The sequence below is a fragment of the Fragaria vesca genome, linkage group LG6 (assembly GCF_000184155.1).
Source record: "Fragaria vesca subsp. vesca linkage group LG6, FraVesHawaii_1.0, whole genome shotgun sequence".
In the NCBI taxonomy this organism is placed as follows: Eukaryota; Viridiplantae; Streptophyta; class Magnoliopsida; order Rosales; family Rosaceae; genus Fragaria; species Fragaria vesca.
In genome coordinates this window covers 35212101-35236330 of record NC_020496.1, presented here as the reverse complement: position 1 = coordinate 35236330, position 24230 = coordinate 35212101, and the positions used below count along the sequence as shown (strand labels likewise).

At 38.2% G+C, this 24230-nt stretch overlaps 6 protein-coding genes and 1 non-coding gene across 7 annotated transcripts; 3 read left to right on the top strand and 4 right to left on the bottom strand.

Moving 5' to 3' along the window:
* The first annotated feature begins 1225 nt into the window (after window positions 1-1225).
* Window positions 1226-8052, top strand: LOC101299506. Its single transcript, XM_004304421.1, has 17 exons — window positions 1226-1277; window positions 1452-1579; window positions 2999-3044; window positions 3126-3283; window positions 3443-3560; window positions 3684-3766; window positions 4642-4701; window positions 4899-5156; window positions 5317-5413; window positions 5544-5594; window positions 5699-5779; window positions 5964-6035; window positions 6306-6368; window positions 6569-6721; window positions 7243-7300; window positions 7413-7465; window positions 7551-8052. The coding sequence occupies exons 2-17, from the start codon at window positions 1479-1481 to the stop codon at window positions 7632-7634; spliced, it is 1536 nt and encodes a 511-aa protein (XP_004304469.1). The 5' UTR covers window positions 1226-1277; window positions 1452-1478; the 3' UTR covers window positions 7635-8052.
* A 542-nt stretch (window positions 8053-8594) lies between these two features.
* Window positions 8595-8666, top strand: TRNAD-GUC. The gene has a single exon. It is a non-coding gene; the product is annotated as a tRNA-Asp (tRNA).
* A 60-nt stretch (window positions 8667-8726) lies between these two features.
* On the top strand, window positions 8727-9504 carry LOC101299217 (thioredoxin-like 3-3-like). The gene is made up of 3 exons (XM_004304420.1): window positions 8727-8912; window positions 9019-9044; window positions 9137-9504. The coding sequence occupies exons 1-3, from the start codon at window positions 8763-8765 to the stop codon at window positions 9354-9356; spliced, it is 396 nt and encodes a 131-aa protein (XP_004304468.1). The 5' UTR covers window positions 8727-8762; the 3' UTR covers window positions 9357-9504.
* A 72-nt stretch (window positions 9505-9576) lies between these two features.
* Window positions 9577-11790, bottom strand: LOC101298919 (S-adenosylmethionine synthase 2-like). Its single transcript, XM_004304419.1, has 2 exons — window positions 11750-11790; window positions 9577-11060 (listed from the first exon to the last, which is right to left on the bottom strand). The coding sequence occupies exon 2, from the start codon at window positions 11056-11058 to the stop codon at window positions 9886-9888; it is 1173 nt and encodes a 390-aa protein (XP_004304467.1). The 5' UTR covers window positions 11059-11060; window positions 11750-11790; the 3' UTR covers window positions 9577-9885.
* A 763-nt stretch (window positions 11791-12553) lies between these two features.
* On the bottom strand, window positions 12554-14970 carry LOC101298630. Its single transcript, XM_004304418.1, has 6 exons — window positions 14354-14970; window positions 13633-13730; window positions 13461-13532; window positions 13252-13376; window positions 13082-13154; window positions 12554-12983 (listed from the first exon to the last, which is right to left on the bottom strand). The coding sequence occupies exons 1-6, from the start codon at window positions 14658-14660 to the stop codon at window positions 12879-12881; spliced, it is 780 nt and encodes a 259-aa protein (XP_004304466.1). The 5' UTR covers window positions 14661-14970; the 3' UTR covers window positions 12554-12878.
* Window positions 14971-15295: 325 nt separating this feature from the next.
* On the bottom strand, window positions 15296-18973 carry LOC101298344. Its single transcript, XM_004304417.1, has 10 exons — window positions 18602-18973; window positions 18180-18297; window positions 17606-17666; window positions 17468-17518; window positions 17303-17356; window positions 16845-16964; window positions 16380-16504; window positions 15976-16027; window positions 15719-15857; window positions 15296-15515 (listed from the first exon to the last, which is right to left on the bottom strand). Exons 1-9 carry the CDS (start codon window positions 18957-18959, stop codon window positions 15759-15761), a joined length of 1038 nt encoding a protein of 345 aa, XP_004304465.1. The 5' UTR covers window positions 18960-18973; the 3' UTR covers window positions 15296-15515; window positions 15719-15758.
* Window positions 18974-18985: 12 nt separating this feature from the next.
* LOC101314308 lies at window positions 18986-20110 on the bottom strand. Its single transcript, XM_004306208.1, has 5 exons — window positions 19968-20110; window positions 19764-19877; window positions 19392-19525; window positions 19040-19303; window positions 18986-18999 (listed from the first exon to the last, which is right to left on the bottom strand). The coding sequence occupies exons 1-5, from the start codon at window positions 20108-20110 to the stop codon at window positions 18986-18988; spliced, it is 669 nt and encodes a 222-aa protein (XP_004306256.1).
* Window positions 20111-24230: the final 4120 nt, after the last annotated feature.

Sequence of the window (24230 nt, the reverse complement as noted above, 5' to 3'; positions counted from 1 at the left end):
GTATAATCCGGTCTAGTCCAGTGTGCAAATATAAACGACAACTCTACTATGATGCGGGGTATAAGTGTGGAGCTATTGTACTTCCGGTTGAAATGACCTGAATCAGCCAGCCATCGTCCGGACATTTTTCTGCTTGTGGTTGAAACACATCAAGCTTATGGGGAGACCTTTGGCTATTGCGTTTTGCCGGCTCTGAACCTCTCAACTATCTCGAAGAAGAATATGTAGTGATTGCAACTCATGTCAAGGGGGTTGTGACTGTAAGTTATGCTTCTCTTTGGTGCTCCACCAAGGCATCTTTGGTTTTCAAGGTTGAAGTCAGGAGATAATCAAGTTTCCACCTTCTTGTTAACACCAACGTACCACTGACATTGTGGAGCTGATTGTGAGAGACCTATCTAGACTAGTGTCCAGATATTCATATTGAATCGATTCTTGCCAAGTTGCTCATGGATTGACCCCTATTACAGAATGAAACTCGAACACGAAATTATCACTTTCCACTTTTCTTTTCTTTTTTTGAGAGTAGATTATCACTTTCCACTGAATATGAAATTATTATGAATCTAACCCTTATTTTTGGTAAAGACTATAACGAAACTGAAATCCATATTGAATATTGCCACCGATGAAAGAGAAAAATAATGTTTTCTTTACCGAGTTTATGTAGCTTGTGTATGTGATCAATAAGCATAGCATTAAAACGAGTTTATAATAAAATCTAATCTATATAGACGTCACCTTAAACACGCCACTTTATATAATATTCTACCATTTAATTCTTGATAATGTATTTTCCATTTCTAATGAATTACTTCCTTTCTTGCAAAATTTCAATGCCTCCATTTCAAGTCACTCCATCCAAATGCATAGTTAGACTTTCCAAATTTACATTTTCACAATCTCACCATTTTCAGAATGCTTGTGTAAAATCCAAGAGAGGGAATAATGTAAAGAATAAGACTGTATTTATTACAGAAGCGTCCCGATCCGGTTCACCAATCTGGGCTTTGCAACTTTTCAACAGCACTCCTTTGGCATTGCGCGTTGAGAGACTTTAATTATAAATTTCCAAATTTATTTCTGTGAATTTCTGAGATAAACAATCTGTGGCATCCATCACACACGTAATACTCCCAAAACCCAAAACTTGTTTTGATTCAATATTCAATTCGATAGTGCTCTCTTTGTATGTAATGGAGTTTGAGCGTTATAACTAGCTCAAGTACTCACCCTCACCCTCACCCTCCCAAGATTTCCCATTTCTCCCTTCTCAGGTATTGCTAAGCTAACAAAGGTCCTAAATTTGCTGGATTTCCATAAACCCTTTTGCTAAATTTAGCTCAAGATGCTGTCTTTCTGTTATTTCTGGATACCCATTTGCTTGTTTTGCTGAATCTGTGAGACCCCATTATTTTTTCGTTATTGAATTGTGAAGTGGAATTTGATAGGTTTTTGATAGGTCTTTTGGGTTTCAGATGGAGATTGACAAAGCAATCAAGGAGTGTGATGATCGGAGGCTTAAGACCAAGTACAACAACGCTATCTATGTAATTCAGAGAGCTCTTGCCCTCTACTCGTAAGTGCTTCTTGTGTTTTGTTGTCAACTGGGTACTGTTGTTACTTTAATTCTTGTTTTGGTTTGTATGGTATTGTGGGGATTAGAGAAAGGGTCTATGGAGTTTGGAAAATTGTAACCTGTTGAATTTGTTTACTCAAGTTTTGGTTAGACTGTATTTGCTCAGAAGTGAAATAGATTTGGGATATAACCGCTGTTGAAAATCCTATGTGACAAATTATATCTGTTCCATATTGTGAGTTGTGATAGCCGTAATCAGTTTACTTTTTCCTGTGTAGCTTAGGTCAGCAGTTGCTGTAGTGTTGTGTGTTATGTTTTGGACATGTTTAGTCTTGTATCATGTAGTGTTCTTGCTGGGAAGTGCTTTACACCGTTTAGATATGAGTTTGGAATTATCTTGTCGAGTACTAATGAGAATCTAATTAACGGATTTGAATATTAGGGAAAGGTTCTTTGCTTTTACTTGTCAGTGCTTGTTTAGATTGTCGGTACCCCTTAAAGATTCTTTAGATTTATACACCATGTGTTACTGGCGATTTGGCCAATGCCAATCAGAGTAAACTACAAAACTTGTGTGGATTTTGAAAATATGACAACTTTTTTGGGAATAAAATAAATGATCGTATCAAATGGATGACAATCATTGAAGGCGTTATGAGGAGGTAAATGAGGTGGTTAAAACAAGTCACTAATAACGTACCAAGCTTTTAAACTCTCTTTTATCACCCTCATCTCGAACATTTAGTGTTGCGATTACCACTTCAATATGTTCAGGGAGAATACAGAAATGAATTTGTATTGATATCAGGTATTTATTTTAGAACTCCCTATCATCATGCATGCATTTTGTATATAGTGGTGATATCAAACTTGTAGGCATGCATTTTGTATACTCTGGAGATATGCATTGGGGCTAAGTTCCTAAGAAGTATGATGAGGGCACTTGATACACTAGTTGAGGACTTGTTAGCATCTTTAGTAATAATCATATCAAGTGAGATATGATAATCCAAGTTCACTCTGCTCCAGCATATATGCCTTTTTCCTTGGTTGTGACTGCAAAAGAGCTTTTGATTCTTCGAGTGCAAGAACAATTTAGATATTTGGAGATGCATCGGTTTAGTCATTAATGGCACAGTGGGGGAGACTAAACTAAATTTTCTGATCTTACATTTGACAATGTTTGTGCCGAAAACTGTCCGCGCAAAATGGCAATCATTCGATTAAAGTTCATAGAATATTTGCTAATGCATTGTAACCAGTATTGGAAACTAATAATGGCTTGAACAAAAATAACTAAAGGCTCTTGAGGCGCTCCTGATACCGTTAAGTTTAGAGTTCAACAATTTAGCTTCACTGTCAAAGAATCTGAGGATCAGCTATGATCCATGCAAAATTACTAAATGTTTTTCTCAACAGAATTGAAGAGGTCGCCTTCAGCTTCAATGGGGGAAAGGATTCAACCGTAAGTTTTCAAGGGATTTTCTTGTTTGATCTATACATGTTTTTATGTCTCGTTGACAGCAGTACTGAATCGTTTCTGTAGGTTTTGCTGCACCTACTGAGGGCTGGCTACTTTTTACATAAAGGGGAACAAAGCTGTACAAATGGGGGTGTACAAGATTTTCCAATACGAACAATATATTTTGACTGTCCATCTGCTTTCCCTGAAATCAACTCGTTTACTTATGATGCAGCCAATACGTGAGAGATCTTCCTTTTTTCTCAATTCTTTTATTCCTTTATTTTTTTTCTTGTCTGAATTTTTAGAAAGATTACAAAATTACATTCACTTACATTTATATGTTAATTCTATAAACAAGTGAAGAATTGCTCTCAATTGATATAATCTTTAATATGCAGATATGGTTTGCAACTGGATATCATTCGCTCGGATTTCAAGTCTGGTTTGGAGGCTTTACTAAAGTCCAAACCAATCAGAGCAATTTTCCTCGGTGTTCGAATGGGTGATCCTACTGCGGTACTTTGATTTCCTATATTGGCAAAGGCACAAACATATTGTAGACATGTCTCTGATGTCAGATTATGGTCCAAAGTTTTCTGAGACCGATGCCTAAACTTCTGTCACCTTTTAATCTTGCAGGTAGGGCAAGAGCAGTTCTCTCCTAGTTCACTTGGATGGCCACCTTTCATGAGGGTGAATCCTATCTTGGATTGGTCATACAGGTGTGTTGACATAATTAATTTTTTTTTGGCAATTGGAAATAGTTGTGTTTTATTTTTATTTTTGTCCAAATCGGAAGGAGTTGTTACAGAGAAAAGTTGTCTTTACTTATCGGGGGAAAGAAAATTAGTTTTTATAAAACTTTCTATAAATATATTTTCTCTTATTCTGTAACAATAAGCCCTGGATAAGCCATCGGAAAATTTGTTTTGGACTTGGTGTTGGACTACTGATTTGATTGTATGGGAGGGTTTTAAACTGATATGGAAGGTTAAGGCAAAAGGAAAGTCCTCTGCCACATTGTGACACTAGTAGTTGTTGAATAAAAGTTCTAGGGAGATCTTTCCTCTGTTTATTGTTTAGGAGGACATAGAAGTTCTTATTCTGCTATCATTTTTTTTTTTTTTTTTTGGTTTTAAAGATTATAGGTTGATGAAAGAATCTTTAACTGTGTTTCCCTTTAATCCGTTTTTGTGAAGATTTGTTAAATGGTTGAAATCATGGAATCCAGGAATGGTGAAACATGTCTTAAGGCCGACTTTTTTTTCTTCTCTAAATGGCATTTAATTTTTGAATTGGCTAGAGGTCATCATTTCTTGGATTTTTGTGGCAATCAGTGTGGTTTCGCAAAAAGTTTCTAGCTTTCCATCTTTTTAGTTCATAACAATAAGCTTCTAGTCTCATCTAGGGCTTAACCTATTCTGAACTATAAAGCTTTTGTCCTTAAGGCCTTGATGCGTGCTAAGATTGATGCTCAAGTTTTGCTTTTGACTGATGTGCTCATTATGTGCATATCTGTGAATAGTAATGGTGGTGCTAACAAATAGGAAATGTTTGTTTAAATTTTATGGTATTGACTTCATTTGTTTCATCGCAGAGATGTGTGGGCTTTTCTCTTAACTTGCAAGGTTCATTACTGCAGTCTTTACGATCAAGGGTAATACTTTCTCTATGTTGCTTGAAATGTTACTTTTGATGCTTTGCTTTTCTCAATGCGGAGCATACTTTTGAGTTTTACAAGTTTGTTCCTCATGCAGATATTATAACATGTCATTTGATTCAGTTCTACTATCACACTCATTTTTTAGGATTTGGCTAATTGGTTATACTTTTGGTATTATCTTCATTTCACAGTTATACTTCAATTGGGAGCATATACGACACAGTTCCAAATTCATTGTTGAGCATTAACAATTCCTCCAGCAGCAAAGAAGCATTTAGACCTGCGTATTTGCTTTCTGATGGAAGGTTAGAGAGAGCGGGGAGAGTTAAAAAACTTCCTCATTCAGTTGGTGGGAAAAAGCCTGTTGTTGCCAATGGCCTTACCAGTATGGATTTACCCAAGAGTAGCTTACTCATGGCATCAGCCATAGCTGTAGGGGATGAGATTCTGTAAGTCATTTGTTGGTAATATGATCAATTCTTCTTTTCCTTAGTCAAAAACCACACACACACACACACACAAAACAAGCTTCAAATTTGATGCAACTTTATTCTCAGCCCAATTTTTCACTGAAGTTTCTTTTTTTCTTTTAACTGTTTGATAGCTCAGGTTTGGCACTGCTGAGGATCAATTAGGGCATTCACTGTGTAAAAAGCTCCATTCTATTGGTTGGTCGGTATCTCAAACTACTGTTGTACGAAATGAAGTGAGTTACTAGTCCTGCGCAGTAAATTATTAGTGTGGCCCTTTTTTTTTTCAGTACCCATCTGCATTTATTCATATTACCTTACATCTTCATCTTCTAATAGTTCTGGATATATATTTTTGTATTGCAGGTAGATTCTGTGGCTGAAGAAGTTGAGCGACGACAATCAACTAATGATATGGTAAAGTGTTACAATCCCTTTAGGTTGTTTCTTAATGATGAATGAATGAGTGATGGTCCTGCCTTTTTGGTTCTGATTCTTCCTACAATGATTACTTTATGTAGGTATTTATCTATGGAGGGGTAGGCCCACTTCATTCAGATGTCACTTTGGCAGGTGTCGCAAAGGCTTTTGGGGTTCGTCTGGTACGTTGTGTGTTTTGAGTGAACTTTCATTCCGTAATATATCATCCTTTGGAAATTAAACCTCTTAAACCCTGCAAACTTTGTGGACTAGTAAAATGGTATAGCTGGAATAACATTCAGATATGGGCAAATTTTGTAATTGCCAACTATCCATGCTTAGGTTGGTCGGTTTTCATTTATTTAGGCTCCTGATGAAGAATTTGAAGAATATCTGAGGCATCTTATAGGTGATCAGTGCACTGGTGACCGCAATGAGGTACTTTCCTGTCAACAATGCCTTATCTTTGAATTATGCAATTTTTCGATTGAATGGTTTCATCGTCTTTATTTGTTCTCTCTCTCTCTCTCTCTCTCTCTCTCTCTCTCTTCCTTTTTNTTTTTTTTTTTTTCATTTCTTTTCTAATCTTCTGGTGGTTAGTTTCTGTGTGCACTATTTTCCAATCAGGATTTTTTTTTTTTCCATGTATGCGGTGGTACAGTCTTCACTGCATGAATTAATCGTATTCTTGTTTTTTATCCTTCTCAGATGGCTCTGTTGCCCGAGGGCATAACTGAGTTATTGCATCATGAAAAGTTGATGGTCCCTTTGGTATGTGCTTGGAAGGTCACCTATAATAGTGTTGTTTTTTTTTTCCCTTATAGTCTGCTTGAATTTAAGACTTAGTTTTAAAGATTCCACTAGCAAAAAGATGCCTTCTCTTGACCAATTGGTCTGTTTATAACTCTGTGTGTGTGTTTAGTTCAGTAAGTACTAATCATATTCAATTATCATCTCATTGTCTCCTGTAGATCAAGTGTAAAAATGTAATAATCTTTACGGCAACAAACGTTCTGGAGCTAGATGACGAGTGGAACTGTCTAATTGAATTGATGAGGTCCGGTGGCGAATTAGTAATGGCACAACCATTTGTATCGAAGTGCTTGACAACAAATCTTGCAGATGTATGTATTTAATCTTCTATGATGTTTCAATAAATTAGCTTCTTCAATTTTGGTGCATGTAGATTTACATAGTTATATACATTTACATCTATAAAATTGTATGTCCCGCTACTACTTCTACAATATGAGCATATCAACCCTCTTAGGGTGAAGGACTTCTATGTGGGCAAGTTGGGAAATGTCCTCTGTGCCTATACAACATTGTCACACCCGTAAACCGTTCAATTGTAACAAAATATCTGAATGAAAAATTGTTTCTGAAGTAGAAAATATAGTTAGATGACGTAATTATTATAGAAGGGGACTGGTAGAATGTGTCTTTGTTTTTTGGACTGTTGTATACAACTTTCTGTAGGTTATATACGGAAGTCCCGAGTTGAGAATTATAAGAAGCCCACATTTTCCTATAAATTCTGGATGTTTTTTTTGGCTTCCAACATAATAGAAGTATTGGCATGTATGCATAAAAAAGAATTGTTACTGTTTGTAATCTTTATTCTTTCTCTTGCTTTTTATGGCAGTTAGAAGTTGCCCAACCTGTATCAAAACTTTGCCTTGAATTTCCAGACCTCTACATTGGTAAGAGCCTTATAAGAACTGTTGATTTCTATGAGGATATATATATATATATATATATATATATATATATTGTATCTGATTCTAATTGTGATCTTGCATGTTACACATTAAGGGTGCTATCGTATATCAAGACGCGAGCCTCTTAGAATTTACTTCGAGGGCAAGGTACATTTCCCAAGTTTTTTAGCGTGCAATTTTTCTTTTTTAAAGTTATTTCCATGATATAACTCTTTCAGAAACTGGTTTGCAGGACCAAAACCGAATTGAATCAGCTAAAGAAGCATTGTGCAAGAAGTTCCAGCCTGGGGCTTTCTCGGAAATCAATTTGAGTTGATGGGGGTGGTTCTGCAAGTGTTATGTCGGTCTGACTGCCAGAGTTACTGGCGCTATCTGCCGATGATTGACGGCAGAAGAGGAATCCTCTACATGTATTTGGGTAGAAAAGGAGATCATTGCAATTGTAATGGAAGAGAAAGATGAAGAGAGGAACATATACAAGACCGTAGACGCTGATAACTGGGCGAAGCCCCTATGTATTGAGGAAAATGTTGACAATCTTCTTATTATGAACAAAAATAGTCCTTTAGAAATGGACTTTCTATTAGTCGAAATCTCACAGTTCATTTAGAGGTGGATTTTTTCTTCTTCTTGATAATGCCCCCTTTCTCTTTAAGTTTTTATTCACTATTGTTCAGGAAAACTTTGGGCAGAGAATCAATAGATTGAGCTTTGACATGAATATGAAACTTTTCTTACCTACTATAAAAAATATATTATTCGTTTCAATATATATATCCATTTTTTTATAACCCAAAAGTGATGTGAATTTTATCCCTCACTGATATATTTATAGGCTGCAAAGTGCAAACAGCCAAACACCACAGTATTTTGCTGTAGTCCTTTTGTTTTCTGCATTTTATCATTAATGGTGTGAAACCTTCCTTTTTTTTTTTTATATGAGAAAAGAAAGTTACAAAAAGAAGTCTCCACAACATCCTATACTAAAACGATCAAGGTTAGTCTCCACAATATTCTATATTAAAACGATCAAGGTTAAAGGGTTAAACCGTTAAAGACATTAAGAGCTGAGAGGGGAAGCTTGCAATGGGTCAAATGAAATAAATAAAAATGAACTGATAGAATTATGAGTTTAATTATAACCCTAATTAAAATAATTTAGGAGTTTGAGTGTTGATTTTGGTTGATATGAACGGTTTGTGAGTAGGAAAAGGCAAAACGGTTCGTGAGTGTGAAAATCCAATATATTAGTTAAATGTGGGATCTGTTAACAAATGTCGTTGTAGTATAGTGGTAAGTATTCCCGCCTGTCACGCGGGTGACCCGGGTTCGATCCCCGGCAACGGCGTTTTTTTAAAATCTTTTTACCTTGACATACTAGATCTTGCTCTGCAGCCAATTTATATCTAAGAACAAATTTTGAACTTCATTTTACAGAAAGGAAATGGAGGCCGGAACTGGGTGGACCAGCGACGACGCCAACACCAAGAACGGCTTAAGTTTGCCGGCGAATCGGCATGGGAACCTAAAGACTGCCTCTAGCGATCAAAACCTCAGTAACATTCTTCTTCAAATCAAGTCCTCCAAAACCCCTGTAAGAAACCACCAAAACCCTCCTCAATTTTCCTTAATTGCTTGATGGGTTGTCTTATTTTACATCTAATCCTTCTGGGTTTCTTTCTCTTTTGAATTCCATGCAGGCAGTCATCAATTACGGCGCAACCTGGTAATTCAACAGCTCTGTGCACCCCAGGTGTTTGATGATTGCCTCATTGAAATAGTTACTTAATTGCTAGTTGGTTTGTTCTCGTTTTTCAGGTGCGGAGTGTGTAGCCAGATTCTTCCCGCGTTCTGCAAGCTGAGTGATAGTTTCCCAAAGTTTTCGTTTGTCTATGCAGATATTGATGAGTGCCCTGAAACTACTCAGCACATTCGGTACACGCCGACCTTCCATTTCTACAGAGATGGTGAGAGGGTTGATGAGATGTTTGGTGCCGGCGAAGAGCGGCTTCATGATCGCTTGTGGTTGCATTCTTGAGGAATGACTGTTTGAAAATGTCAGGTATTGTTCTCTGTATTCATTATGGCTGTACAATTTGCGGACAAAATTATCATTGGAGTTATAAAGTCCATTTCTACTTGTATTGTTTGTCGAGGTTTCAGTTTGCAACTATGGAATTTGAATGGTTTATAGTTTACATATTATACAGATACATTAGGAATTGATATTCGTAATGATTTTTGACAACGAGAAAAATATTGGGATAAATTTCAAAATTGATCAATCAATCACATAACAGAATCCTCAACAATCAAGAAGCCGGATATTACGAAAGAATGCAAATACAAAATTTGACAAAGAGAAAAAAAAACACCATGAAACTAGTACAGGGTTCCTAGGTTGCTACCACCTCAACTTTGGAGCACACATCTCCTGATTCCAACTCTAACTTGAGCCATGATATGATATGTAGATCAGAAGTATGCTACGAAGCTTCTTTATTCTTCTGTAACAAACTCAATAATCGCCTACGATAAATAACCAGCTGCCAAACTAGCTCCCTGTTTTAAGCCTTTGGCTTGAGGTGCTTCACGGTTTCCCAAGTGAAATCTGGGTCATCGCGGCCAAAGTGTCCATACGCAGCAGTCTTCAGATACCTGTGGTTGCCTCCCCTTTTCATATCAAGATGGAGTGCAATCATTCCTGGCCTGAAGTCAAAATTCTCCTTAATGAGAGCCAGTATGTCACTGTCTGGGATTTTTCCTGTTTTATAGGTATCCACAAACACTGATAAGGGATCAGGGACCCCAATTGCATAAGAAACCTGAACAATGCATCGGCGAGCAAGCCCAGATGCCACCACACTCTTTGCTGCCTGCCTTACAATGTATGCACCACTTCGGTCCACCTTGGTAGGATCCTTGCCGGAGAAAGCACCACCACCGTGTGCACCCCAGCCACCATAGGTATCTATGATGATCTTTCGACCAGTGAGTCCAGCATCTCCATGGGGACCTCCGATGACAAAACGTCCCGAAGGGTTGAGGTGATAAATGGTTTTGTCATCAATATACTGGGCAGGGACAACAGGTTTGATCACATGTTCCTTCAAATCAGCAGCAATCTGCTCATTTGTGACAGTCTCATCATGTTGAGTTGAGATAAGGATAGTGTGCACCCGAAGAGGGACCATGGCTCCGTTATCATTTCTGTACTCAACAGTCACTTGTGTCTTACCATCAGGCCTCAACCATGGGACGGTTTTGTTCTTCCTGACCTCAGTGAGCTTGGCACCAAGCTTAGTAGAAAGGACATGAGTTAAAGGCATGAGCTCAGCTGTTTCATCTGTGGCATAACCAAACATGTGGCCTTGGTCACCAGCTCCGATTTCCTCAGGCTTCTTAGTGAAATGGCCGTGAACTCCTTGCGCGATTTCGGGGCTTTGTTCCTCAATGTTGACGAGGACCTTGCAGTTGTCAGCATCAAGACCTACATCAGCCGATACAAACCCAATTCCTCTGCATGTCTCTCGGACAATCTTCTCGTAGTCTACCTTAGCCTTGGTAGTGATTTCACCAAAGACCATAACCATGTTCGTTTTCGTACAGGTCTCGCATGCCACTTTGCTCTCTGGGTCTTGTTCCAAGCAGGCATCAAGAATAGCATCGGAAACTTGATCACAAAGCTTGTCGGGGTGACCCTCATTGACAGATTCGGATGTAAAGAGGAATGTCTCCATTTCTAGACCGGGAAAAACAAAATACGCATCAAATTTCCAGATTGACAAGACTATATGAACCAAATTAATCTAAATGGTAATGCCAAAAGATACATCAATGATCAATGGAGTTCAATCTAAAATTCCGTACGCATCCAATTGACCTCTTTCTCATCCCTTCTAAGGATCATATCTATATCTTATAAACTATGTTGTTACTATCATTCTAATCCTCGGACCATTTATTCATAAACGAGTCTCCTGATGTCGTTCTTGCAGATCAGAACTAAATCAACTAATAAACAAACATGGCACGACATTTTTTTTTAATTCGAAATCATATAAATGTGACACCAGAACTCATATATAAAATCAAAACACGAAATCCAGAGATTGTTTAATTATGAAATTATCAGTACTCACAGCTATTGACAAGATCAACCCTAATATCATAATCATCGGAAAAAAAAAAAAACCCTAATATCATAACCAGAAATTCAGATCCTATCAATCACCGCAGTTCTTGAATAGATCCAACAATCAAATACAGATAATATTCGGCATGATTGTAAATGAAACAACTGAACCCTCAATAGTAAATGAAAAATTGAGATCAGACGTGCATCACACTCATCAGATTGAGATCTATCACAACACAATGAAGATAAAAGGACAAGAACAAGAAAAGGAGATGATCGAACGAGGGACTAACCTTGTTGATGTGTGTGAGGGAGAGGAATGAAAATGAAGAGTTTAGGGTTGAAGGAAAATGAAAGAGGGGGAGAGGGTGGCGCCAGTTGCGTGTGTTTATATAAAGGACGTTGAGAATAGACGGAGCGAGAACCGCTAGTTACCTCTGACTGTCTCTGCGTCAGACACCTGGACTTGGTACAACTGAACCCTCAAATTTCACAATTACAAACCAAATTGCTTGATTTGACATAGTTCCGGTTGGATCCAAAACCAATCCAACCCAAAATGGCACTCTCCAAAAGTACCATATAGAGTTATAGGTAGTTAAATTTTGTGACAAAAAAGCGGTTGAGTAGTCACATTAAACTGCAATCTTGATTTTTAAGTCTCTTTCCTTTCCTCTAGGCTCTCGCTAATCCTTTGAACTTGAAGTCCGGCTGCATGTAGCACCATTGTGCACTGAATAGACAAGAAGACCATTTGCAGAAAGTGGACATTGTATAAATTATCCCCAACACACCTTCACATGGGATGTTACATGCACCTCTACATTAACATATATCTAGCATGTCTAGTATGCAAGCCAATTTCTAGCAATACCAGGGATTAATCACCCTAGGGAAACATGCAAATGTTGGAGACACTGTTTATTCTCTGCTGAATTACGCAGATCCTTATCTGCTTTGCTGCATTTTTACTCAACCGGAGTACAACTGTGGAGAGTATATATGGTATTTGCATAATAAGGCTAATAAGTTATCTTGGCATGGACAAGATACTAGTAGCTTAGACCAAGTTAATCAAAGTTTACAAGGACGAAAGAGAATGCAGGCGAGCCTGATCGGAATTTGATGTTCCCTACCGATAAAGATTTCTCTTATTGTTCAAATTCCCTACGGATATGATAAAGATATTCTCCTTAGCTTCACATGTACAGTGTGGGCATAACATCACATCTCTACTTTATTAGGACAACACTTCCATGATCATCGATTGTTCTCCATGTTTCTCTGCCGAATTACACAAATCCTGCTTGTTTGCTGCTTTTTTACTCAATTGGTGTCCAAATGTGGAAGGGTATACATAGTAAGGCTAATCAGCTAAAAGAATAGAAGGAAGTCCAAGAAATCTAGGCACGGAGAGGGGATCTAGAAGCTTAGACCAAGTTGAAGTCCAAGGGCAAAATGAACAACAAACAATGTCATTATCCCAGTACCCAAGACCCCATGAACACTTCTTAAGTTGGGATTACCCTGAAAAGAAAATGAAAAAAAGAATAAACACAAATTGGTAACAGACATCTCAAAGAGGAATTAGATGGAAGACAAAGTTTTCAAGAATGAAGTTTTACCTCAAACAAAGAAGGTAAAATTGTCTGAATGGTTAAGAGACCAAGGCCAATAAATCCAGTGACAGCATGAGAGCTGCAGGAATAGATAGTTCCTTAGTAACAAAGTGACTGAGGAGAACCCCAAGAAAATAAAACAAAATCGAATAAATAAACATGATTTCTGAAAGTACCTCTCAAAAATGGGTTTGTCAGAGGTGAGAAGAGCTGTTACTCCACCAGTTGCTCCAGCAGCAAAGAAGAAGAACATCCCAGCTAGAAGCTTGGGGTGCAAGTCTTTGGCCTTGGCCTTCTCCTCCTGGATCATCATCAACATATCATGAGCACCGCATATCTTGTTTCAGTTACTACATAAATGCTGCAGTTAGTTGTAATTTCATACCACATCATCAGAATATCGTATCCGGTACCCAAGATATGATCCATAGCCACCCATTGCAAAGAGAACAACAGCCTACATACACACAGAAAATCGTAGACAGTAATATATGTCAAGCAACTCTAGATAATATTTTTATGCACAGCACAGCATTAATGAGAGGTATATGGTATACCATATTGCCTGGGTGACCCCAATGCACAAGCCAGCCAGGAAGACTGAATGATTTGACAAGTTCGACAAAAGGCTCAAATAGAGATGTCACAGCACCAGCTGAAAGGATTTGTTATGAGTATCAAAATCAGTAACATGACCAGTTTAATCTAAAATTTCTAATCATTTCGATATGATAAGATGCCTGATATTTATACTTTACAGACAACATATGCAGTAAATTGGGGGAAATACCACTTTCAAAGGTTGAAAACTTCTGTCCAGACTCGAGCAACAATGAACAATAATTGAAAGCTGGAGTTAACCCCAAAATTAAGAAACTAAGAATATCCAGAGTATTCCCAAGAAGTTTGATAGTTACAGCCTAATTGTCAGAACCTTCAGGCAAAGTAAGCTATCGCTATCCTTTATTAATGTGGTAACCCATCAACAAGTGAGAGAAACACAATCCCTTCAAAGGTGGATGAACTGGAACCCTGAATTTCTAAACAATAATGAACCCACAAAAATTTACATACTACACACCTTGTTTATAAAGTGTATACATTTATCCTAGTTTCATAGGTTCCCCTATGGCTATTGCAAATAGAGCTAGACCAAATGAAACTCAAACTTGGATGTGGCAAAGAGAGCACATTTAGTCATGAATGGCAGAAATAGTGATTTTTTTTTTTTATTAACCTATCAACAATGGTAAAGAGTAGAGAGAGAAATAATGGTACCTCCAGGAAGAGCAGCCAATAGCAGCAGAGGCAGAAGATTGGAGTACAAGAGAGTCTCACTGGGCTTCCCCACTTGCATCTGTAGCTGCTCAGCCTCCTCAAAACAGTCAACATCTTGACTGACTTTGCTTTTTATCACTAAAGGAGAGAGGACAGCTCTTCTTCTAGCGGTCGATAACGCAGGCGCCAATGAAGAAGGGAAGAAGCATTTGGAGGAAGCTGTTGGGATAGTGGGAAATACAGAGGTGCGTAGCAAAGGAGAGGAAAGCTTGAGAGAAGAACGAGCAGAGGCAGTGACCATGGCCATTTAGGAAGAGTGGTTCTGTGAAGTGGAGTAGACAATACTTGATAGAGTGAGAGAAAGCAAGAGAACAAACTCAAGAAATTAAGGTCAGTGAAGATATAGAGGTAAAGAGTAATGGGAAAGGTGAGGAAGGAGACACGCCTGTGAGTTCTCAGTCCTATGTAAGGGATGGGGGTTATGGACACAGTAACTGGTAATGACCTTTCCACGTGGTTTCAACAGGCACCAATCTCTTTCGGGACTTTTCCAGTGATCAACTGGGACAGGTGATCAACTGGTCTCCGAGAGTAGAACAGTTGTGGTGTGATATGTTATGTTGATAGATTATCAACCCGACACATGTATTAGACTTGGGAGGCCATCTTTGATGTTCTAAATCAACAGTAAATCCTACAGCTATGCTGAAAATACGTGAAAAGTGCATGAATCATATGGTTTTGAGTACTGATACTCGAGTCCGGTAGAATATGCATGAATGCGTCTGGATCTGTTACGAGTCACTGTTCAAGTTATGCTAACAAAACTTATTATTCTCTGTTCGGCAGAATTCCACTGGAACAAGGTTACTGCCACCGTGAATCCACTTTAACTAAAATTAACAGGATAATGAAGCTCTGCTGACTAGCAGAATATACATTTGCACGGATCAGATTTCATGGCTCCTACTTTGTACAGTGATCATGGCAGCTGAAGATATATATGGTGGAGGTTCTGGGTGCCTCCTATCCTCTCCGTATGTGTATGTGGTCTTCCACTTGATTTATCGATTGTGATAGGCTGACGGCATAAAGACTGCTTCATCAAATCTGCTTAGATAGGCCAAATATCTAGCGAGTCATAAGTTAGCTGCTTCCTTGCCTGCAAAACATTAGACATGAAGAACTTGATAAGGAGGCACCAGGATGATCAAAAAATACATCTTAGCATTCTACTTTCATTTGATAGGCCTGACTTTCAAATGTTATGTTGTTTTATCAGCATCATATGAGTGATAGCCCGCTATGCCTGATGGGATTTGAACCAAATATTTAGGACTAATGAAATGAATATAACCAACTTACCCCTGTGGTAGATAGATAAATGCTCTTCCTTCCCAGCCATTTAACCATCAACCCTAAGAATGTTATTACATATTGCACCCCTAGTAACTGTTTCTCTTTCAGGATCAATATTCCAATGGCCATCAACAAGGAATTTTATCTGCAGTTAACATAAGGCACATTTAGACAGTTATTCAAGGTTCGTGTTCTTTCTTCTATCCAGATTCCAGAGAATAAGGTCATATGACTCATATCCTTATGCTGCTAAGTGTGCATACCTCATACACTCCTGGATAAAGCCATAGCATTGTTGACCACAGCCTGGAATTTCTGGATGAACATGTACATATAGAAATTAGTAACCATCATAAATTGTGAGCGTCAAGTACATAAAATTACTTTTCTACAGAAGTTACACCATCAAATTCCTAACGTTCTACGAGAGCAACATGAAATAGGCTCAAGGGAAGCAAAACCTTGAGGCCATAGGACGTGGGATCCTCAAAAAGATAAAGCCTCACAAATGGTGGGAAAAGAAAAAACATATAGGACTATAATATGCCAAACTCACTAGGGTAATTCTTCAGGAAGTATAGGTGTTCAGCACAGCAAAACAAATTAAATCAGATAGAAGTGTGATGCCAAATTATACAGACAATTTTGGAGACAAAGAATGCAAGACCTTGATCCAGCATGGTCTGTGATACTGGATGGTGGCTGTGGATCCAACCTAATCTGATGATGCCAACCATTGAAGCTACCAGTCACCTCCACAATTTCACCATCACCACAATACTGAATCTCAACCTGACAAAATTAGGAAAATAATCTCATCAGCAGGTGTCACTAATATCAATCAGTCAATACATGAAATAAATTAAACAAACAACGAATAGACAACAGCAGTGATGAACTCAGAGAGGAACTGTGAGGTTAACTTTTTCACAGACAACAGTTCTAAGATCAAAGTCTAATTACTATAGCATGCAGAAGTTGGGACTGAGTATTTAAATATGTCATGTATGAAATATTAGAGAAGATTCCTAGGCCTTTGATTTGGGAAGTGAATATCATACTCCACTTCCAAGCTCTGAGAGAATAATAAATACAATAGAAAAGATATCCTGCAAAATAGCAGATGCAATACCTCCACCAGTCCTGAAAGGTTTTCTTCAGCCGTAAGCAACTCTGCATCTTTTTCGAGAATAAGTTTTTGTGCTTCGCTGATTGCTGTTTCTGCGTTGGCTTGCAAGACCGACAATGCATGCTAAAGGACGAAGTAAAATCCACAATAATAAGATTCAGTAATTTATTGCCCATAGAAGTATGATGCTTGAGAAAAAGATTTCTACAAAAAAAAAGAGTGAGAAAGAAGGAGTAAAAGCAAGCATATTTATTTCGTAGATCAAACTCTGCTAACTACCAAGCTATTGCAAGCAATGCCCAATTGGCCTTTAAACTTTTGTTATATGCAATGCACAATCCAAAGATCAGCTAATGCGTGTAATATTAGGATCAAATACTCAGTTAATCCAAATTTATTTTTCCAATTTTGTTTTAAAATATACTGCAAGCAACATATTGCAACCAAGGTAACTAATGTACCTGTTCCTTCTCAATCTGTTCTTTCAACTGAGACAATTCTAACTCCTTCTGATGCTGAGTACGAAGCAGAATACAATCAGAACTGTGAACAACTTTTCGCATTTAAAGCTCTATATACTAGCAGAATATCAAGAAAATAGGGATCCCGAAGGATTAATGTAGTACCAGCATGGACTTGAGACGACTAATATCCTGTTGATCATCCTTTTCACTTGTCTGTAAACAGAAGCACAATAATCCATGTTATTAAAACAAACCATTTAGTCAAATTAAAATTTTGAGTAATTCAGTATAAGTAATGACCTTAACATCCACATTGTTGTCAGGTAGAGAACTCCGTGCATCAGCTAATGAAGTAGCATCACTACATGTATAAACAGAAACGAAGTTAATTTAAGAATACAATAAACAGTGAATTATCTATAGAGGTTGAAATTATGCAGTAGGTAACCATTTCAGTCCCAGTTTCAATGTTTCATATGATCATAATCAACATATTGTGATTATAACTGCTTTGACTACTAGATCACCGATTGAAATCCCCTCGTCTAACTTCTCAATAAGTAAATATAATACGTATACAAATAAGATGGCATAAACATGCATCTCTGTGTTTTCTGTCTATATAAAAGTAGACGAGCCTACTCAGAATGTTGATGTTCTCTTGTAGCATAAGGGATGACTAGAGTCATGATTCTATCATGAAACTGTATTAGAACTTAAAACGTGTAAGAACTTACTGCTACGAAAAAGATTTTAACATGTTCAATTGTTGACTTGTGGTAAATAATAACAACATACAGCAATGGCACTTTGATCAGATGTAAAAATTACTACCCCAAGAGCATGGTCAAATTTTCTTGAAGATAAAACTTACTCAGCTGTTGCATCACTTCCCTCAATAAAATGTTTTAAGTGCTCTGAAGTAGGAGTTCGTAGTTGAACTTCTTCAGCATTCCCAAACTGTTTGCCACTCTTGAATTCTTCAATGTTATCTGAGCATCAAGCAATTCAAAGTACTTTATTAAATTTCAAAGAAGCAATTAAGCAAAGTACAAAAAAGAATAAAATGTGGAACATGCTTGTATCGTAGTAGTAACAAATCGCATGAACGGTAAGCATATTTGAATATTAGCACATCTCTATAAAGGATAGCATATCATAAGCGTTAATGACCATTTTTTGCAATAACAAGCACAAAAGGAATATGACAGTTCATCAAGCTAATAAGAAATGACATATAACACTGAACAACATAAAACATTGTAAACTTCAAAATGACACCTCAATGAAACTTACCTTCAAGCGTATCTATGTCTCCATTCTTCACAAATGTTTTAACCTTTTCCTCGAAGGACAAATCTGCTGGAGGTTTTACAGGCGCTTCATCGGAGTTTTGTGATTCAAGATCTGAACGAGAATGGTTCTCCTCTTCCATAATTGAATCTTTACTCGACAAGGAAACGTCTTCACCCATATTATCAATCTTCCCATCCTGACCTCTATGTAAGGCTTTTCTATCCGAGGACCAATCAGTATCAGATTCAAACAACATGCCATGTTGTCCACCAGAGTTCAGATCCCGAGAAATATTTGAGCTACCAGAATTGTTTTCTTGGACAGGAACAGTGGTTGGCAAGGATAACTCTTCAATCATGCCCAATGATGAATTAGTGGAAATTTCTAATGGTAAACAACTTCGTTTGTTGGAGTTGAAGGCTGTACCAGTCTCAGAACTATTGACATGACTCTCGACAGTAGGAACATTTGACACATGACAATTGCCTTCCATATTATCCACCTGTTCACCATGAACTTCTAAATTACTTGAGGATGTATCCTGCAAAAGCAAATCCGCAGAAGATTCCACAGGTACAACAACACCGTCATCATGGTTCAAAACTGGATCGGTAACCAAAGATTCAGAATTACTTTCCAAGACTGAAACTTCACTCAAGGAAGAGAATTCCTCGACAACATCATTCACCTCTTGATCCTGACCTTTTATATCATTGAGAGGCTATCAGTAAAAGTTGCATACACAATCATATTAAACTTCACACTTAAACTAAAAAAAACATATATTGACCTGTCACTATATCTTTCTGACCACCATCAACTCCATCATCATTCTCATCCGTTGATTCTGACTCCATCGAGTCAGCAAGTAGATCTCGTATAAGCTTATATCCCCTCCGCCTAACAATGTACGCAAGGTCCTTTCTACAATTCATTATAGATATAACAAAACCAGTCAAGACTTCATTTTCCATACTATGATTGACATACACTACCTCCTATGCCAAATGCGAGTCGAACATAGTCAATTCTCTCTAAACTAATTCGATTGATAAGACCTAACTATCCAAATACACACAACTTAAGCCAGCAAGACATTGAAATTCCGAAAACTGGATAATCAATCAAAACAAAAATTGATCAATAAAAGAAATTGAAGAACCTTCCGTGCTGCGAGAGCTCTTTCATGGAGGGAACATGACCTGGTGGAAGTCCAACCGCCGCAATGAACTCCAGGAGCTCATCGCAAAGCTCCTCATTGCTCTTCGCCTTCCTCCTACAAATTTTCCAACCACAACCGAAATGTCAGAGCGGAAACCAAACCGGAAACCAAAAATTGCAAACGGAAACGAGCGGAACAGTGAACCTGGATTTCTTGACGGAGGAAGAAGCGCGAACGGCGAAGTTTACCGGTGGATAGTGAGCGGTCCATCGCCGGAGTTTGAGGTGGCGGTGCGGGTCGAAGAAGACGAGCTTGGGAGAGAGGAGGAAGGGAGAGAGAGTGGCCATCACTCATCGGTGAAAGTGGAGCGGGATTGCTGCACCATTGGTTTTTGCAGGAGTTGAGATTTTTAGTAGGCTGTGATTTCAGTGAGGTTAGTAGTGAGTCGGAGAGTGGTAAATAGTAAAACGTAAATTGTAATGTGATTACGAAAATGGTGGTTGGGTACACTAGGTCGGGCTTGACTAGGATCGAGTCTATGCACTAGTGATCAAATGGATCAAATGGTTTTGCTTCACCATATTTAGGCTTTGATGTCATTGGGCCATAAAAGTCTCAGGCTTATTATCAGTCTTCAGCCCAATTTTTGGTTTTGGTCTTTTGTTTTTCCGAGAATACCAAATGTTTGATATGTTTTGGTGGTAAAATGTGCTACCATGTTGAGTTGATGTTAAGACTTAAGACTTAACATCCTGAAGTGTCACACTTTTCTCTGTTAGGGTTTCTTCCTAGCCAGAAAAAAAAAATGACCGAGCAATTCTGATGTGGGGTTTGGGAGAGCAAGATATGATCTGATCAACGACCCTGGTTAGTTCCTGTGCTGTCATTTCTGTTATTGTCGTCGCTTTTAGCGTCGGTGTTTACAGTTTGGAGGTTGAAGGAGAAAGTGGAGATTCATGAAGAGGAAGGTGGGATGTTCGTGTTTCAGTTTAAGGAACAAGAGGAAAAGAATTAACCGTATCCTTCATGGAGACCCTTGGTTCTTCAATAACTCCACGTTGCTTATGACCGGCAATGACGGTGTTGGATATCTGAGGGCGGCCTCGTTGGGCTCCCTTGAGGTATGAGTCTTAGTGAGAGGCCTTCGCGAATTGTTATTCGCGATAAGCTCTTGATTTGAATCGGTACCATTTGGGATCTTACCTCCAAGTTGCAGAGGAAGCACATCGTCCAAATTAAGAATCTAGATCTGGTGGGTTCACGTACGATGTAAGGTGGCAAGTTTGGAGCATATCAGGATGTTCTCTTTCTCATTGGAGCTTTCTGTGGATCTTCACTTTTAAGAAGTGCAAGGGTCGATCTTTGCAGATCGTGTGGGTTGTTCTTGTGCACGGTGGTGATGGGTGCGATAAGGCTATGGAGATGCTGGGTGCGGTGGTTACAAAGTCATTTGCTGCATTAGTGGATGAGTTAAATCCGGTGGTGTCGTTGGTCTCGACGTAGGAGGATGAGTCAGGGTTGACGAAGGTGATGGGTGCGATAAGGTTATGGAGATGCTGGGTGTGGTGGTACAAAGCCATTTGTTGCGCGTTAGTGGAGGAGTTAGATCCGATGGTGTCGTTGGTGTCGACGTAGGAGGATGAGACAAGGTTGACAGAGGTGGCGGTCGCACCTGGATTTTTGGTGGGAAAACCTACGTTCAACGTAGATTTCAATGTTGCTAGGAGGCTTGAGCCGACCTCCTTTGGTCATGGTGATGCTAGGTTAGAGAGAAGTTAATGGTTAACTCAGATTTTGGGCATGGTGCTACGTTGGCGAGAAGTGAGCCGGACATAGTGCTTGGATCTTGTCTAATGAAGATGTTGGGAGTATGCAAATGGCGCTCTAATGCTCGTGAGGAGGTTGGGAAGCGGAGGCTGTGATGAAGTCAGCACGCAGGAGAACATCAATCTAAAAAGTCTTCTCCCGAGAGAAAACCTTAAACACCTACAGTCGGCTTTTCCAATCTTCAAATTTTGCATGTATGGCGACGCTTGGATTAGTACCGGTCTCCAGGGTCACTGGTCTTGTGGTTATGCTGCCAGACTGGTGACCTATATTGCATGGGTAGTGCTTGAGTGGCTGGTTAGCTTTGAGTTCAAGTGGTTGTTTTGATGAATGGTCTTCTGGGTTTTGCGCTTACTTGATGATTGTCTGGCCTGCAAGAAAGATGCACTTCGACTAGAAGCGTCTGGTATCGACGCTTGGGAATAATGATTCATGAGATTAACTGGTTTTGTGGTGAGGGCTTCCATTTACTGTTTTGGTTGAGCTGTGACGTCAACATATTGGCATTAGTTTGGGCGGTCTTTGTAGCACGGCGGGGCATAGGGGTTTGGCAGCAGCGTGGACGATTGCGTCAAAACAGACAGGTAGGTCGGGTTGGTGGCGATAACTTTCATAAGCTGTGTCATGACAGCCTTGTTGGGCTTGGGCCGAGCTTCTTCTTTTGTCTCCCATTGGCTTGCATACTTGGGCTAGGCTTCTGCTCTCGGCCCTTTGATGTTTAGTTTTATTTACTTATTTATTTCCTAAAGTCATATTTATTGGGCTTCTAAGGAATAAATAAGTTTTTTAATTTGCTAATTGTATTCCCAGTTATTCTTTATGTGTTTGGAGAGCAATAATAGCACTTTTGTGCACCCTTGTACTTTGTGCCTCTGGCGTAGTACTTATACCAGAGGAGGATTTCCGCTATCTATACGATATAAAAAATGTAATAATTCAATCTAGTCTATGTGACAATGTAGGTACTATTACAAATTTTTTATCTATCAATAATCGATTAAAAAAAGATATGTAATTGCTTTTTTCTGACTTGAGTTATCAAAATGGGAGTTCAATTTATGCAACCTAACGTCAACATATAGCTATTAGTTTTATGTTCTTAAATCCATATACTTGTGTGTGCAGAAAAACAATTGGATACATCTGTGAAGAACTAGTCTTTAGCTGGCATGCGTTTTCTTTTTTGTTTGAAATATACTGGCATGCGTTTTCTTGATGCCCTAATTAATTAAGCATGCGTTGAACTCGATCGATGAGATAGACCTAGACCTAGTAATATGTATCACAAAACCAATAACTGCATGTCATTTCAACCCTCGTTAGTTTCCAGCATTTCATGCATGCATCGTTCATGCACCATCCTTCATAGTTAAACTTCTTAGTTCTGACCTAGCTACTAAGTTATTAGAGGTTTCAAACCCAGCCGAGTATAAAACGAGGCTATAAGTTCTAGTCGAGCCTTAACCATAGTTGCAGAAATGGATCTAATATTCGATATGTACGTACCAAAAATGGTATTGTTGACTTCGGATCGATTTTGTTTTCAAATAATCGATCGTTCTGGGTAGGACTTTGCTGTCAACTGTACAGTACGTACTGTGAAACACTGAAACATCTTAATTAATTAGAAGCATATAGCATGCCTAATTGTGATTAAAACATAATATGATCAATGTAGTACTCTTCACCCATTTTAAAATTTTACAAACTGCTAAGCCAATACTCAAACTTGAAAGTTGTCTGTTAGGACTTGTCAAGGAATCATTGGAAAAAAAAAAAAAAAAAACGGGGTACATTCATGCATGTGTTTATTAGGTGAGATGGATAACAACTAAAGAAGATCGATCTATAAACTAAGAGGAAGAATCTTCGAGCTGGTTTGGTCTTCAGCAACAATTATTCTCCATCTTAAAAACCCAACACATAGGTAAGCTATTAGCTATGTATTGCATTGTCAACCATTTGTTTTTAGATCACATTTTTCCGTATTTCATTATTTTTTTAAGGGGGTTTTCATTATTGAATTACAGTTCGAAAAATCGAAACCCATGAATATAGATGACAATTATCTTGTAAAAAAAAAAAAAATTATTGCATTTTAGCAAACACAGACAATGTGTGTGTCGACAAGAAAAAACAACAGAACAACAGACAAGCATTAAATATTTAGATTTGGACCTCGAGAGGGAAATTAACACTTAATTAGTTGTTTCTACTGCTTATCGATCTATTCATCATCAGTTCTTCCCAACACAAAACTAATAATACAGAAAGTGTGCACTACTCAATATATAGTCTCATCAGAACAAAGGCCAAATGCCTTTGCTTGTTAGGTGGGAGCTGTTTAACGACAGCAAAGCACCAAGCACATTTTCAATCACTAACGTGAAGATTAAGAAATCAAGTCGACGGTGACCTTTGTTGTTGTTTTCTATTTTCTATTTTATAATCTTAGATCGATTTACGTATATATATATATATATAAATTTCAAACTGGCAAGCAAAATATGCGAATCAAAAGCATATATATCGATTATTCACAAAAAAAAAACATATATATATCGATCAATGTCAGCCATGAATACTATTTCTTTTTTCTTTTACGTTACATATAGTCTAAGAATTAAAATTGTAAGTCTC